Source organism: Xenopus laevis, chromosome 3L (genome assembly GCF_017654675.1).
Source record: "Xenopus laevis strain J_2021 chromosome 3L, Xenopus_laevis_v10.1, whole genome shotgun sequence".
Classification (NCBI taxonomy): domain Eukaryota; kingdom Metazoa; phylum Chordata; class Amphibia; order Anura; family Pipidae; genus Xenopus; species Xenopus laevis.
Window position 1 is genome coordinate 29,602,155 of NC_054375.1, and position 12,736 is coordinate 29,614,890.

General features: G+C 36.7%; 1 protein-coding gene and 1 long non-coding RNA gene across 4 annotated transcripts in view; one reads left to right on the plus strand and one right to left on the minus strand.

The window, feature by feature from the left end:
* macroh2a1.L (macroH2A.1 histoneL homeolog) overlaps nucleotides 1–12,736 on the minus strand; it is a 30,062-nt gene that overhangs the window by 11,080 nt on the left and 6,246 nt on the right. For 2 of the 3 annotated variants that reach the window (XM_018250517.2, XM_018250516.2), the window contains exons 3-6: nucleotides 10,856–10,962; nucleotides 9,523–9,720; nucleotides 8,144–8,254; nucleotides 4,467–4,566 (exon numbers count right to left, since the gene is read on the minus strand). In XM_018250517.2, the coding sequence (XP_018106006.1) occupies nucleotides 4,467–4,566; nucleotides 8,144–8,254; nucleotides 9,523–9,720; nucleotides 10,856–10,962 (516 nt within the window). Of the gene's footprint in view, nucleotides 1–1,941; nucleotides 2,033–4,466; nucleotides 4,567–8,143; nucleotides 8,255–9,522; nucleotides 9,721–10,855; nucleotides 10,963–12,736 lie in introns of all 3 variants that reach the window. The other variant, NM_001097143.1, reaches the window with a different exon arrangement.
* LOC121401433 overlaps nucleotides 1–12,736 on the plus strand; it is a 216,479-nt gene that overhangs the window by 5,164 nt on the left and 198,579 nt on the right. The gene's annotated exons all lie outside the window — the stretch shown is intronic.

A 12,736-nucleotide genomic window follows, 5' to 3' on the forward strand; every position in this document is an offset into this window, starting at 1 on the left:
TACATTCACATTATCACAGTCATAAGTACCTTCGGATGCACAGGTTGACCCTGTGGATTCCGGCGTTCACCGACACCCTTTTGGGGCCCTGGGCTTTCTGCTGTGGAAGCCAACAAGGAAGTGCCTAACAAGTCTGTAAGCGAGGTACTGGCAAGGATTTAGAGAAAATGGATCACAGGTGGACCCTGTGGATTCTGATGTTCACCGACACCCTTTCGGGGCCCCTGGCTTTCTGCTGCGGAAGCCAACAAGAAAGTGCCTAACAAGTCCGTAAGCGAGGTACCGGCAGGGGAGAAGACGTAGTCAGAGTCAGGCGAAGAGTTTAAGGCAGGCGGCAGGAATCTTAGTCAAGGGTCAGGCAGGAGTCAAAACCAGGATATCAGAAGACAGAATAAACACTTGAGCAGGAACAGATAAACTGAAGCCAGCTTGGGCATTCTCAAAATGGTGGACTGGCCATTTAAGTATGATTTGGCGCCAATATTCAAATCTGGTGCCCCTCTGTGACGCTCAGCATCATGACGCAGGCATCAAACACCAGCGTCACTGGGGTCGGGAACCCGGAAGTGTGCGCCTGCACACCGACAATCTTGGAGAGACTCGCCAGGAGGTAAGAGACTGCAGCAATCTCCCGGCGCATTTTACACCCACAAATCCGGGCCTGATTATTATCTATATAAAAGTTGAGGTGCAATGCAAAATAAAAGATTTCTATTAATCAGCCAACACAAAACTTAAAACTCTTACCCTAATGAAAAACCATCTTGTTCAGTAATATCATTGAGACCCAAACTTATCACCCTCTGACTACTGACTTTGTAATGTGATTCCAGCTAAAATCACAACAATACCCTGAAACAAGCTGCTTTGTGTCACAAAATGTTGCTACTGATGTATTACTAGCTATTAAACCAATGCCTCCCCTAGGTTTTCTTATTCTGATTATTAGTAAATTAATGTGCAGACCACATGCATTGGCTAACAACTGTATATGCCATTAATTAAATGTATTACATGTTAATGGGAAAAAAATGCCTTTATATCTTCATTCATCTCCTCCCTTTCGCTTGGGAGAAAATATTTAGCAAAATATTTAGCATCTGTACTGGTTTTTATGCTGCCATGTAGTAATTATCTGTATTGATTACTAATCAGTCTTATATTGTGACATTTCTATTCTATGGGGCCCATTTACTAAGGGTCGAAGTGAATTCGAAGTGATTTTTGGGTACTTCGACCATCGAATAGGCCAAATTCGACTTCGATTTGAACTGGAAAAACTTTGAATGTTCGCCACCTTAAACTTGCGAATTGCTATGTTAGCCTATGGGGACCTCCTAGAACCTATAGCCAACATTTGGCTATGTTTTTAGAAGTAAAAATTTTTTTTTTTTGAAGATCGATCGAATAAATCGTTCGAATCGAAGGATTTAATCGATCTAACGATTTTACTTCGATCTCATATGGCCATATTCTATCTAAAAAAAACCATTGACTTCGAAAATCATATTACTGCAATTCAATGGTCGAATTTAGAAGTTTTTTTCACTTCAAAATTCGACCCTTAGTAAATGTGCCCCTAAGTGTCCTGTATATTGTGAGTGGGTCCCTAAGCTCATTAAGTGACAGCAGCACAGAGCATGTGCAGTAAATCATCAGAAAAGAAGATGGGGAGCTACTGGGGCATCTTTGGAGACACACTGCTAAAGGGCTGTCGTTGCCTTGGGCTGGTACTGAAGCCCAAAACATAATGTACAATATTTCTGCCCTACTTATTTAGTTAGGCTTTAGTTCTCCTTTAAAAATAGAATTACTAGAAGCCAATATTTCTGAAAGGAAGCAATGAAATGCAGGTTAAATTAGCAGGGGAATAAAGCAAGCCTTGGCTGCCAATCAACCATGCACACATAGGAAACTCGTCATTACTGTATTTTTCATTACCTACTTCCCCACCGGAGTAGAGTTCAGAGTTTGTCGGGTGAACGACAGCATCACTGTCAATGGTAGCAATGTCAGCCTTTACAACTTGCAACTACAAACAGGCAAACAAATGGATGTCAACCATGTGTGATATGAAAATATTCTGTATTCATGTTTTGTTTTGTTTTTTTACCTCTTTTTGTGTTCTCATGTCTCAAAGGCTCTGAAAATAAACCAGTTTATTTGGCTGGTGTTGGCAGCGGAATTTTTAACCGGGTGGCACATTTTCACAAAATAGATTTTTGTCATATTAGTACAAAGAAATGTATTTCTCAGCTGCTACTAATGGTAAATGTTAATACAAATAATGAATAATGAACGTGAAAAAAAGACTGTCAGTTATTCATCAAAACATAAGGTACTTTCTCCAGTAAGTTTAAAATATCAAAATCCAGTTGCACTTCTAGTTGTATCCTTTACCAACAGATTATTCTTATGCTTAAAAAGTAGTTCTGGCTCCTAAGGGCAGGACTTCACTGGCGATTTCGCAGCGATCCAACGCGCTGCGCAAAATCGCATCCGACGGAAACAAGGTAAGTAATTCAATTGTCGCATTGTTGATGCGACACGACTGTCGGATGCAGACACGGCACGCTGCGTCTGCATCCGACAGTCGTGTCGCGCCGCATTAACAATGCGACACAATCCGACACTGCCATTACTTACCTTGTTTCCGTTGCATTCGATGTGACACCTGCGATTTTGCACAGCTCGTCGGATCGCTGCGAAATCGCCCGTGAAGTCCTGCCCTAATAGTAAAATGTCAGACCCACTTGATACACAGAATTTTATTCAGCATTAAGCAAATATTGTACAAATCATTAGGTATCTTACTTCTGTTCTTAGCAACTGATTGGCCGGTGCTTTCATCATGTGCTTTGTCCCTGTCTATTTTGCATTTTTAAAATGACATCTGAAATGATTTTCCTGAGGTTCAAGACCTGTTTTTGTTTCATTTGATGTGAGTACAGGTATGGGATCTGTTATCGGAAACCTGTTATCTAGAAAGCTCTGAATTAAGGAATTGGCTGTCAATAGACTCTGTTATAATCAAATTATCCAAATTTTTAATGATTCCACTTTCCTCTGTAATAATAAAACAGAAGCTTGTACTTCATCCCAACTAAGAAATAATTAATCCTTATTGGAAGCAAAACAATCTCATTGGGTTTATTAAATGATTTTCTAGTAGACTTAAGGTATGAAGATCCAAATTATGGAAAGACCCATTACACGGAAAATGTGGGATTTGAGGATTATTTTATATTTTGTGATTCAAAATATTTTTTTAATCTCTATGAAATCAATCATTTTATTTGCTTATTTTACATTATTGCAAAATGTTGAGTTATTTTTTTAAAAACTTAAAATAGAAGTAAAGGTATAATCACGGGGGGGTACAAAAATGCAAGGCATCCCACTGAGCAATTTTAATGGGTTATCTGATACTTGGGGCTGGTGTGCATGTTTGCTGCAAACTGCACCAGCCTTCTCTTCATTTCTGTGTGCACATGCTCAGTGGAGCTTTGTCACCCATAATAAATTCTCTAACGCGGGTGACAGCACAAAAAATACTTGTACCTGTAGTAAAGCATTTTAATTGCGTAATTAAATTGTTGCCCTGCAGTACTCATTTTATAGAAACTGGGAACAATCTTGGTTTGCTCTTTTTTTTTTTTTGTTTGCTTCTTATTGACCAAACAAAAAACTATTTGTTTCTCTTTTGCAGTTTCTTTGGCATTCTGTGGAATATGGTGTAGGAGAATATATTTCAGACAAATCAAACAAATCAATGTAAAATCAAAGAGGAATAAAGATATTAGTATAGGTATGGGAACTGTTATCCAGAATGCTGGGGACCTTGGGTTTTCCGGATAAAGGACTTTCCATAATTTGGATCTTCTTACCTTAAGTCTACTAGAAAATCATGTAAACATTAAATAAACCCAATAGGCTGGTGTTGCCTCCAAGAAGGATTAATTATATCTTAGTTGGGATCAAGTTCAAAGTACTGTTTTATTATTTGGAAAAAAATATATATATTTAGATAAAATGGAGTCTATAGGAGACGTCCTTTCCGTAACTCAGAGCTTTCTGTATACCGGGTTTCCAGATAATGGATCCCATATTTGTAAATAGAGCCTTTGTGGTGCTACAATTTATTGTTTTACATTGAATCTAAAATAGTCTTCTAAACAATTCAGAAAACACGACTACAAAACAAGAGAAAATACCTTATGTAGGAATGGATACAGAATATAAATAAAAAATACATATAATATATAATAATAAATACAAATAGCTAACGGCGAGAGATAATTATAGAAACTTGCATTGATCTTCTAAATGTGTTAAACGTGATATAATTTTCGGAATTTAAAAGTACCATTGTGAAAGATGGTATCATCATAGATTTTTAAAATAATGTTTTGACATCTATAATTATACCTCAGCCATTAGCTATATTAAACGTGTGTCCTGTTTACCTATATCATCTTTAAGATCAATGTCAGCATTGGTAGGGTTGATAACAGCCTCCACCTCAAATCCGGCTAAATTACTGATTTCACTGTGAATAAGGTTGAGCTGAAAAGAAAAGTACCAGGTGGGGAGTAATAGCAAAGCAGGGAGAGATCAGAAATGGAGCAGTGGAAAGGAAGCGATAGAGGCAGAAAAAGCAATTCTATCCTATGCAGATGTCAGTTTGGTCCCGGTCACTAGTAAAATCATTAATCACTTGTGGTATTTGTAACACTGAGGGGCAGATTTATTAAAGGTCAAAGTGAATTTTCGTATTGAAAAAAAAAATCAAATTTCAAGCTATTTTTGTGTACTTCGACTAGGGAATAGTCCAAATACGATTCGAATTTCCAAAAAAAAAATCGTAAATTCAAAATTTATCATGTACTGTCACTTTAAAAATTCGACTTCAACCATTCGCCACATAAAACCTGCCAAATTGCTGTTTTAGCCTATGGGGGACCTACTAGAACCTCTTTTGGAGTCAAATGGTGGACTTTGAAAAATCAAAGTTTTTTTTTTTTTTGGAAAAACTTTGAATCAAATTCAATCGAATGTGCTATTTGTTCGATTAGAATTCGACCGAATATGGACCTATTCGACCAGAAAAAAAAACTCGACTTAATTTCAGTTGGTCTTTTTGAATTCGACTTTCGAAGTTTTTTCGATTCGAAATTCAACCCTTGATAAATCTGCCCCTAAGTAAGAGCTACTTCAGCTCATAAGACTATTATAGATAAATATTATGAATATATATATACTGAATTCTCTCACTGACCTGGCACCAAATGACCTTTCTGCTATTTAAAAATCAAATTATTATAAGGCAAAATAACAGGTTATTACAATCATTGTTAGGCTGATGTAGAAGGTAAAGCCTGAAATTAAAGTGTTTTCTCTGCAAAGCAAGGCTGTAATCATCTTTATAAAAAAAGACAATTTTGAAAAACATTCATATAAATAAACTATTTTTAAAATATACATGTAAAGATTTATAATACAAGTATGGGTCCTGTTATCCAGGATGCTTGGGACCTGGGGATAACAGATCTTTCCATAATTTGGATGCTCATACCTTAAGTCTAGTAGAAAATAATGTAACATTAAATAAACCCAATAGGCTGGTTTTGCTTCCAATAAGGATTAATTATATCTTAGTTGGGATCAAGTACAAGCTACTGTTTTATTATTGCAGATAAAAAGGAAATGATATTCAAAAATGGCTTCTGGATAACAGGTTTCCAGATAACAGATCCCATACCTGTACAGGTATAGGACCTGTTATCCGGAATGCTTGGGACCTGGATCTTTCCTTAATTTGGATCTTTATACCTGAAGTCTACTAGAAAATCCTGGAAACTTGAATTAATCCCAATAGGCTGGTTCTGCGTCCAATAAGGATTAATTATATCTTAGTCGGGATAAGGTACAAGGTACTGTTTTATTATTACAGAGAATAAGGGAATTATTTTAAAAAATGTGGATTATTTGGATAAAATGGAGTCTATGGGAGACGGGTTTCCGGATAATGCATCCCATACCTGTATTAGAAATATACATTTCTCTTTTGAATAATCTATGGGACAGCAGGCTGGCAGTATAACTTTTGTACATGAGCCTAATCCCATCTATTTGCACAGAACAAAAAAGTAAGCAAGGCTATTTAAGTGGTCCACTTCACAGCTCATCATCATCTTCACAGCTCATCTTTGAAGGCATTAACACACTTCATAAAGTCTTTCACTTTTTTTTTGTAAAATATGTTGATTTTAAGCTCCGTTTATATATATATATATATATATATATATATATATATATATATATATATATATATATCTATCTATAGATATAGAGATATATATAGATATAGAGATATATATATATATTTAGAATTTCATCAGGTTTAACAGTTTTTTTTTAAGTTATGGAAATGATGACATTTATTTCAAATATATATTTAGTTTCACTTGGTTTGGCTCAAGTCATAAATATACATTAGAGAGACAATTAGGATTGTATGTGTGTGTATGGGGGGATTGAGTTCCCAGCAAAGCTAACGAACATTTAAGTACTAGGAACAACTTGGAGCATACTAATAAACAGATCTGTACTGGAAACAGCTTAAAATTATTTCTTAAAGGAATATTTGCCAATATGATGCAGCTGGTGATTCTATATACAAGTATAGGATCTATATCCATATTCAGGTATAGGATCTGTTATCCAGAATGCTTGGGACGTGGCGTTTTTCTAGATTCGAGGTGTTTCAGAATTTGGATCACCATAACTTAACTCTGCTACAAATCATTTAAACATTGAATAAACCCAACAGGATTGGTTTATGGAATCCATCCAGCTTAGTTACCATCAAGTACAAGGTACTGTTTTATTATTACAGAGAAAGAGGAAATAATTTAAAAATAAAATTGAATGATTTGCCTAAAATGGGATATGGTTTCCAAATCCCATACCTGTACAGGAACTGTTACCCGGAAACCCGTTACCTAGAAAGCTCTGAATAATGGAAAGGCCATTTCCCATAGACTCAATTTTATCAAAATAATCCACATTTTTAAAAATTATTTCCTTTTTCTCTGTAATAATAAAACAGTACCTTGTACTTGATCCAAACTAAGATATAATTAATCCTCATTGGAAGCAAAACCAGCCTATTGGGTTTATTTAATGTTTACATGATTTTCTAGTAGACAAAGTATGAAAGATCCGTTATCCGGAAAGCCCCAGGTCCCGATCATTCGAGATAACAGGTCCTATACCTGTACTATATTTTGATATATAAAGCTTTGCAGATATGCAAACACACATTTCATCATCATATTGCTTTTTAAACCAAAATAAATTTTGTTTTACAATTTAATGCTGTGAAAAAAAAAAAATATGGCTAAAAACTGGCAGGGGTAGAACAGGCGCTATTATAAATATCCAATAAACTGATTAATAATGCACGTCGGTTTTATTTTTATCTCATAGTTTTTGAGATATTACAGCTGATTCAGGATTCTGCTTTCACAATCGAACATTTTTTTTTAGTTACAAAGAACTAGGGATGCACCGAATTCGGGATTCGGTCAGGATTCGGCCTTTTTCAGCAGGATTCGGATTCTGCCGAATCCGAACCCTAATTTGCATATGCAAATTAGGGTCAGGAAGGGTAAATCGCGTGACTTTTTGTCACAAAACAAGGAAGTAAAAACATTTTCCCCTTCCCACCCCTAATTAGCATATGTCAATTCGGATTTGGTTCGGTATTCGGACGAATCTTTCACAAAGGATTCGAGGGTTTGTCTGAATCCAAAATAGTGGATTTGGTGCATCCCTACAAAGAAGGTAACCATTGTTTATCAGTGATGCATTGCAAATCGCTGAAATTTGTCAGTGACTAGCAGCATGAATAAGTTGGAAAATAAGGTTGATGAGCTTACAAAGAAATCATAAATAAACCGTATAAACGAAAAGAAAAAGATTTTGTAGCCTTTTAAACCATCTACTAGAAGATAATAGCACTTTAAGTACTGGAATTATGTGTATGTTCAGCAGTAAATGATAATTCTTTAACCTTTATTCACAGACTGCATTTAGTCATGTCCTGTACGATAAGGGAATCTGATAATATAAATCCTACCTTCTGTCCAAGAAAGAGACTTTTGGTGGAGAGAACAGTGAATCCATCAGAAGGTGTACCATCTGTTGTGCTGTCTGCACTGGCTGACTTGCTGACGTCTCCCTGTTTTTTCTAAACACAAAGACAATGGTTACCACATCTACATAGGAAATGCTTTATCAAGTGCCGTAGCCACCCAAAGCGGTTCAATTGCCACATATTTAAAGGGGCTGTTCACCTTTGAGTTAACTTTTAATATGATGTAGAGAGTGATATTCAGATACAATTTGCAGTTGGCTTTCTTTTTTTTTATTATTTGTGGATATTGAGTTATTTAGCTTTTTATTCAGCAGCTCTCCAGTTTGCAATTTCAGCAATCTGATTGCTAGGATCCAAATTACCCTAGCAACCACGCATTGATTTGAACAAGAGACTGGAAAATGAACAGGAGAGGAGCTGAATAGAAAGAGGAGGAATAAAAAGTAGCAATAACAATAATTGTGTGGCTTTACAGAACATTTGTTTTTAGATGGGGTCAGTGACCCCAATTTGAAAGCTGGACAGTCAGAAGAAAAAGGCAAATAGTTTTTGCAAATATTTAATATGTCTTTAATAAGTTTGCTTGTGTTTTGGTCCAGTTGAAAGAGGCTCATAGCGTATTACTTTGCATTCTATTTTTCTTTCTTGGTCACAAAGACAAAGAGGAAGACAAACGCTCATTTGTTTACTAAGGCCATTTAATTGCAGAAGTTAATTATCACTCAACTATTCTTAGTCATAGTCATTCTGAGTTCATCATGATGCAGTGCCTTTTCTTTTTCTGTGTATTTGTTTCTATCTTTCATGTTGTGACATATGACCTGGATTTCATGTAGTTTTAAAGGAACTATTCAGTGTGAATATAAAAACTGTGTAAATAGGCTGTGCAAAATGTTTCTAATATAGTTAGTTAGCCATAAATATAATGTATAAAGGCTGGCGTGACTGGATGTGTAACATAATAGCCAGAACACTACTTCCTGCTTTTCATCTCTCTGAGCTAGTCAGTTACTTGAAGGGGGGCCACATGGGACATATCTGTTCAGTGAGTTTGCAATTGATCCTCCGCATTCAGCTCAGATTCAAAAGCAACAGATATGACCCATGTGCCCCCCCCCCCACAAGTCTGGTTACTGGTAACAGGGTAACCAGTCAGTGTAAACCAAGAGAGCTGAAAAGCAGGAAGTAGTGTTCTGGCTATTATGTTACACATCCAGTCACTCCAGCCTTTATACATTACATTTTTGGCTAACTAACTATATTAGAAACATTTTTTTATTTTGCACAGTCTTTCTATTTACACAGTTTTTATTTTTACACTGAACAATTCCTTTAACCTTTTATTTAGTTTAAGCATGTACCTTAGATTTTCTAACTCCTTTTTTGGCCCCAGGTTTCTTTGCCGATGTCTTTTTAGGTAATGTTGTCTTTGACTTTTTAGCTGGTGGTGGAGTAATGATGGCTTCCAGCTTTCCTCTGGATCCACGCTTCTTTGCCAGAAGTTCTGGATGAATGTTAGGTAAAACACCACCACTTGCAATTGTGACCCCTTTCAGTAGCTAAAATGATACAGCAATCAAGAATTGAAGCATGAGAACTTAAAAGCATGCATATTCTATACATTTTATGGTAACTTTATTTGTTCATTTACTGTTCAGTATGGATCTATACATATGATTATATAAGTCCCTTACCATATAAGGTCCAGTGCAAAAACCATTCACTAGACGGGGTCCCCAACCTTTTCCACCCGTGAGCAACATTTAGATGTAAAAAGAGTTGGGGAGCAACACAAGCATCAAAAATGTTTCTGGGTGGTGCCAAATAAGGGTTGTGATTGACTATTGGTAGCCCCTATGTGGACTGGTAGTCTACAGGAGGCTCTGTTTGGCAGTACATCTGGTTTTTATGCAACCAAAACTTGCTTCCAAGCCTGGAATTCAAATATAAGCTCCTTCTTTGAGGCCACTGAGAGCAACATCCAAGGGGTTGGTGAGCAACATGTTGCTCACGAGCTACTGGTTGGGGATCACTACACTAGACCTTGCATTTTGTTATATTTTCCTTGAGCACCCTAGCACTTGGAAAGTGGCGAGGTGGCCAGCTGGAATGTTGAAGTATCAAGACATGTCTCAGCGAATGGGAAAAGTAAGAGTGCACACAGCACATAAATGAACCAATGAAATGAGGACAGGACAGCTCAGAATTAGAGCTAGAACTGAATTAGATAAGAAACTCTGATCATCCATTTCGGGTGATAAGTAGTACTAACCATACTAATTCGTAGTACTAATCTGAGCACTAAGTTAACCAAGCCCACTGTTCTTTCACCTTGATGTATTTTCTTTATGCTTTGACGCAAAAAAATAGGACTTGTACAAACTGGAAGAAACCCAAAACATCTAAAGCTCACCCCATACAGTTCTTGAATATCCAAATGACTGGCTTACATGGTGTCTGGTTCAGTTTGATCCTTGTGAATAGTGCATTTACACTTGTTTGACAAATTAGCTCAAGGAATGACAAGGAATACAGGTATACAGTTTTAGAAAGAGCTTTGGCTGCATGCATATGAATCAGGCTGCCAGTTGGCCTATGTTTTAGTTTTGGACAATTAAGTGTGGTACAATCGTACAAACCGAAACAGTATATGGATCCAGCTTTAGAGATTAAAAGTAGCAACGTCCTACATACCTGATTTAATTCTTCATCGTTTGCTATTGCAAGGAGTATATGTCGTGGCGTTACTCGACTTTTTTTGTTGTCTCTTGCTGCATTTCCAGCCAATTCTAAAATTTCCGCTAACAAAGAAAGAGAAATGAAATATAAATGTCAAGAGCTAAGGCCTTATTTGTTCATTTTCGATATTGCGTTTTGTTTTTCGTTTTCTTTCCCCCACGCAAATGAAATGCAGAACTGTATTCAATGAATTGCAGCCCTTGTTTACATGATAAGTATAATGGTGTTTATAGTTTACTGCTTAACTATTTGAATAGACATTGGAAAGTTTGAAAATGTAAGAACTAAATGTTATTTAAAAAGATCAGCTTGTGTCTCAGCTGGAGGAAGTCCAGTAAGTGAAGAGACTCTACTCTATGGATATTACTGGAAATACTGATGAACTTTATCATGAATTTTGGTATCAAAAAGTTTCAAAATGTGTATGGGCTTTAATTGTTGGTAAACTAATATTGTAATGTTAAGTCATTGATTTTGCACATTTGTAACTATATTCTGTTGGTACAGGCCTATTGGGCATACTGAAATCAATGAAATCCTGGGTGGTTGTGCATTCAAATGCATAAAAAATGATTAAGATACTTGCTAAATAAGGCATATGTTTTAACCCAATATGTCAAAGATTGTAAACTCTACAATCAGACACAAAAGTACCAGTGCTAGGGATCCTACTTTTCTGAGTTTATTCTATTCATCTCAATTAAAATTCCAACTATAGTGGGGGTTATTTAACCCAAATAGCTTGAATTTTTTGGGCTTTTCCCCCCAAACTGCTCAAATTTTCAAAGTTTTTTCCCGAAAACCCCGAAAAGTTGGATTTTCGGGCTAAACCCAGTACAGACCACTTGAGATAGGTGCTTCTCCCTTTGGGTAGGATTACACAGACGTTTTCGGCGTGATCCAACGCGATGCGACAAAACGCATGCAACGGAAATAAGGTAAGAGATAGAAATGTCGGACGAAGTCACATTGTTGATCCGACGCGACTGTCGGATGCAGACGCTGCATCTGCATCAGACAGTCAGGTCGGATCAACGCTGCGACTTCATCCGACATTTCTATCTCTTACCTTATTTCCATAGCATACGTTTTGTCGCAGCGCATCGGATCACGCTGAAAATGTCCGTGTAGTCCTACACTTATGCAGGACCTAAACAGGTCTGAGATGGCAGATTTTCCGATTCTGTCTTTTTTGCAGCATCACGGTATTCTAGTGAACAAAAAACGAAATTGTTCGAGATTGTAACATTCGGATTTTAATACATAACCCCCATTATGTCACTTACTAAGGTTCATAACAAACTCCAAGCATGAGAAAAATACTTTAAAGAGTAGTGTGTGTGTAAAATCATAAACAATAGTGAAGTGCAATATTTCCTGTAATAAGGTCTGCCTGCATTGTACCTTGACCTCATTTAGTACAAGAATCACTACCTGAAAAGAATAAAATAAGCTGGCTGCATGGCCACACTACAGCATTAACACTGAATGAAGGGAAATACATGAACCACAATTGAAGTAAGTGAATGAAGAAACTAGGAAAAAAACTGGGGTCAAAGTTTACGATTTATGATCTCCAGCACACAGCAAAAGCTGAAGTCAAGTAATTAAGGAACAGAAGTGCTCATTTACTAAGGTCAATGAGAAACATTTGCAGAAGCAAGTACAAGCGCACAAAGGCACGCTCAGGCACTCCCTAGCTTGCAAGTCTGAATTATACAGTGCTATCCGATTCACAACACACTGTATTCATGGGGCAAATGTAGATCTCTATCCTCCAAAACAAAAGCATAGAGATCTGCAGCAATACTTTTACCAGCAGGACAAGATGAAAAA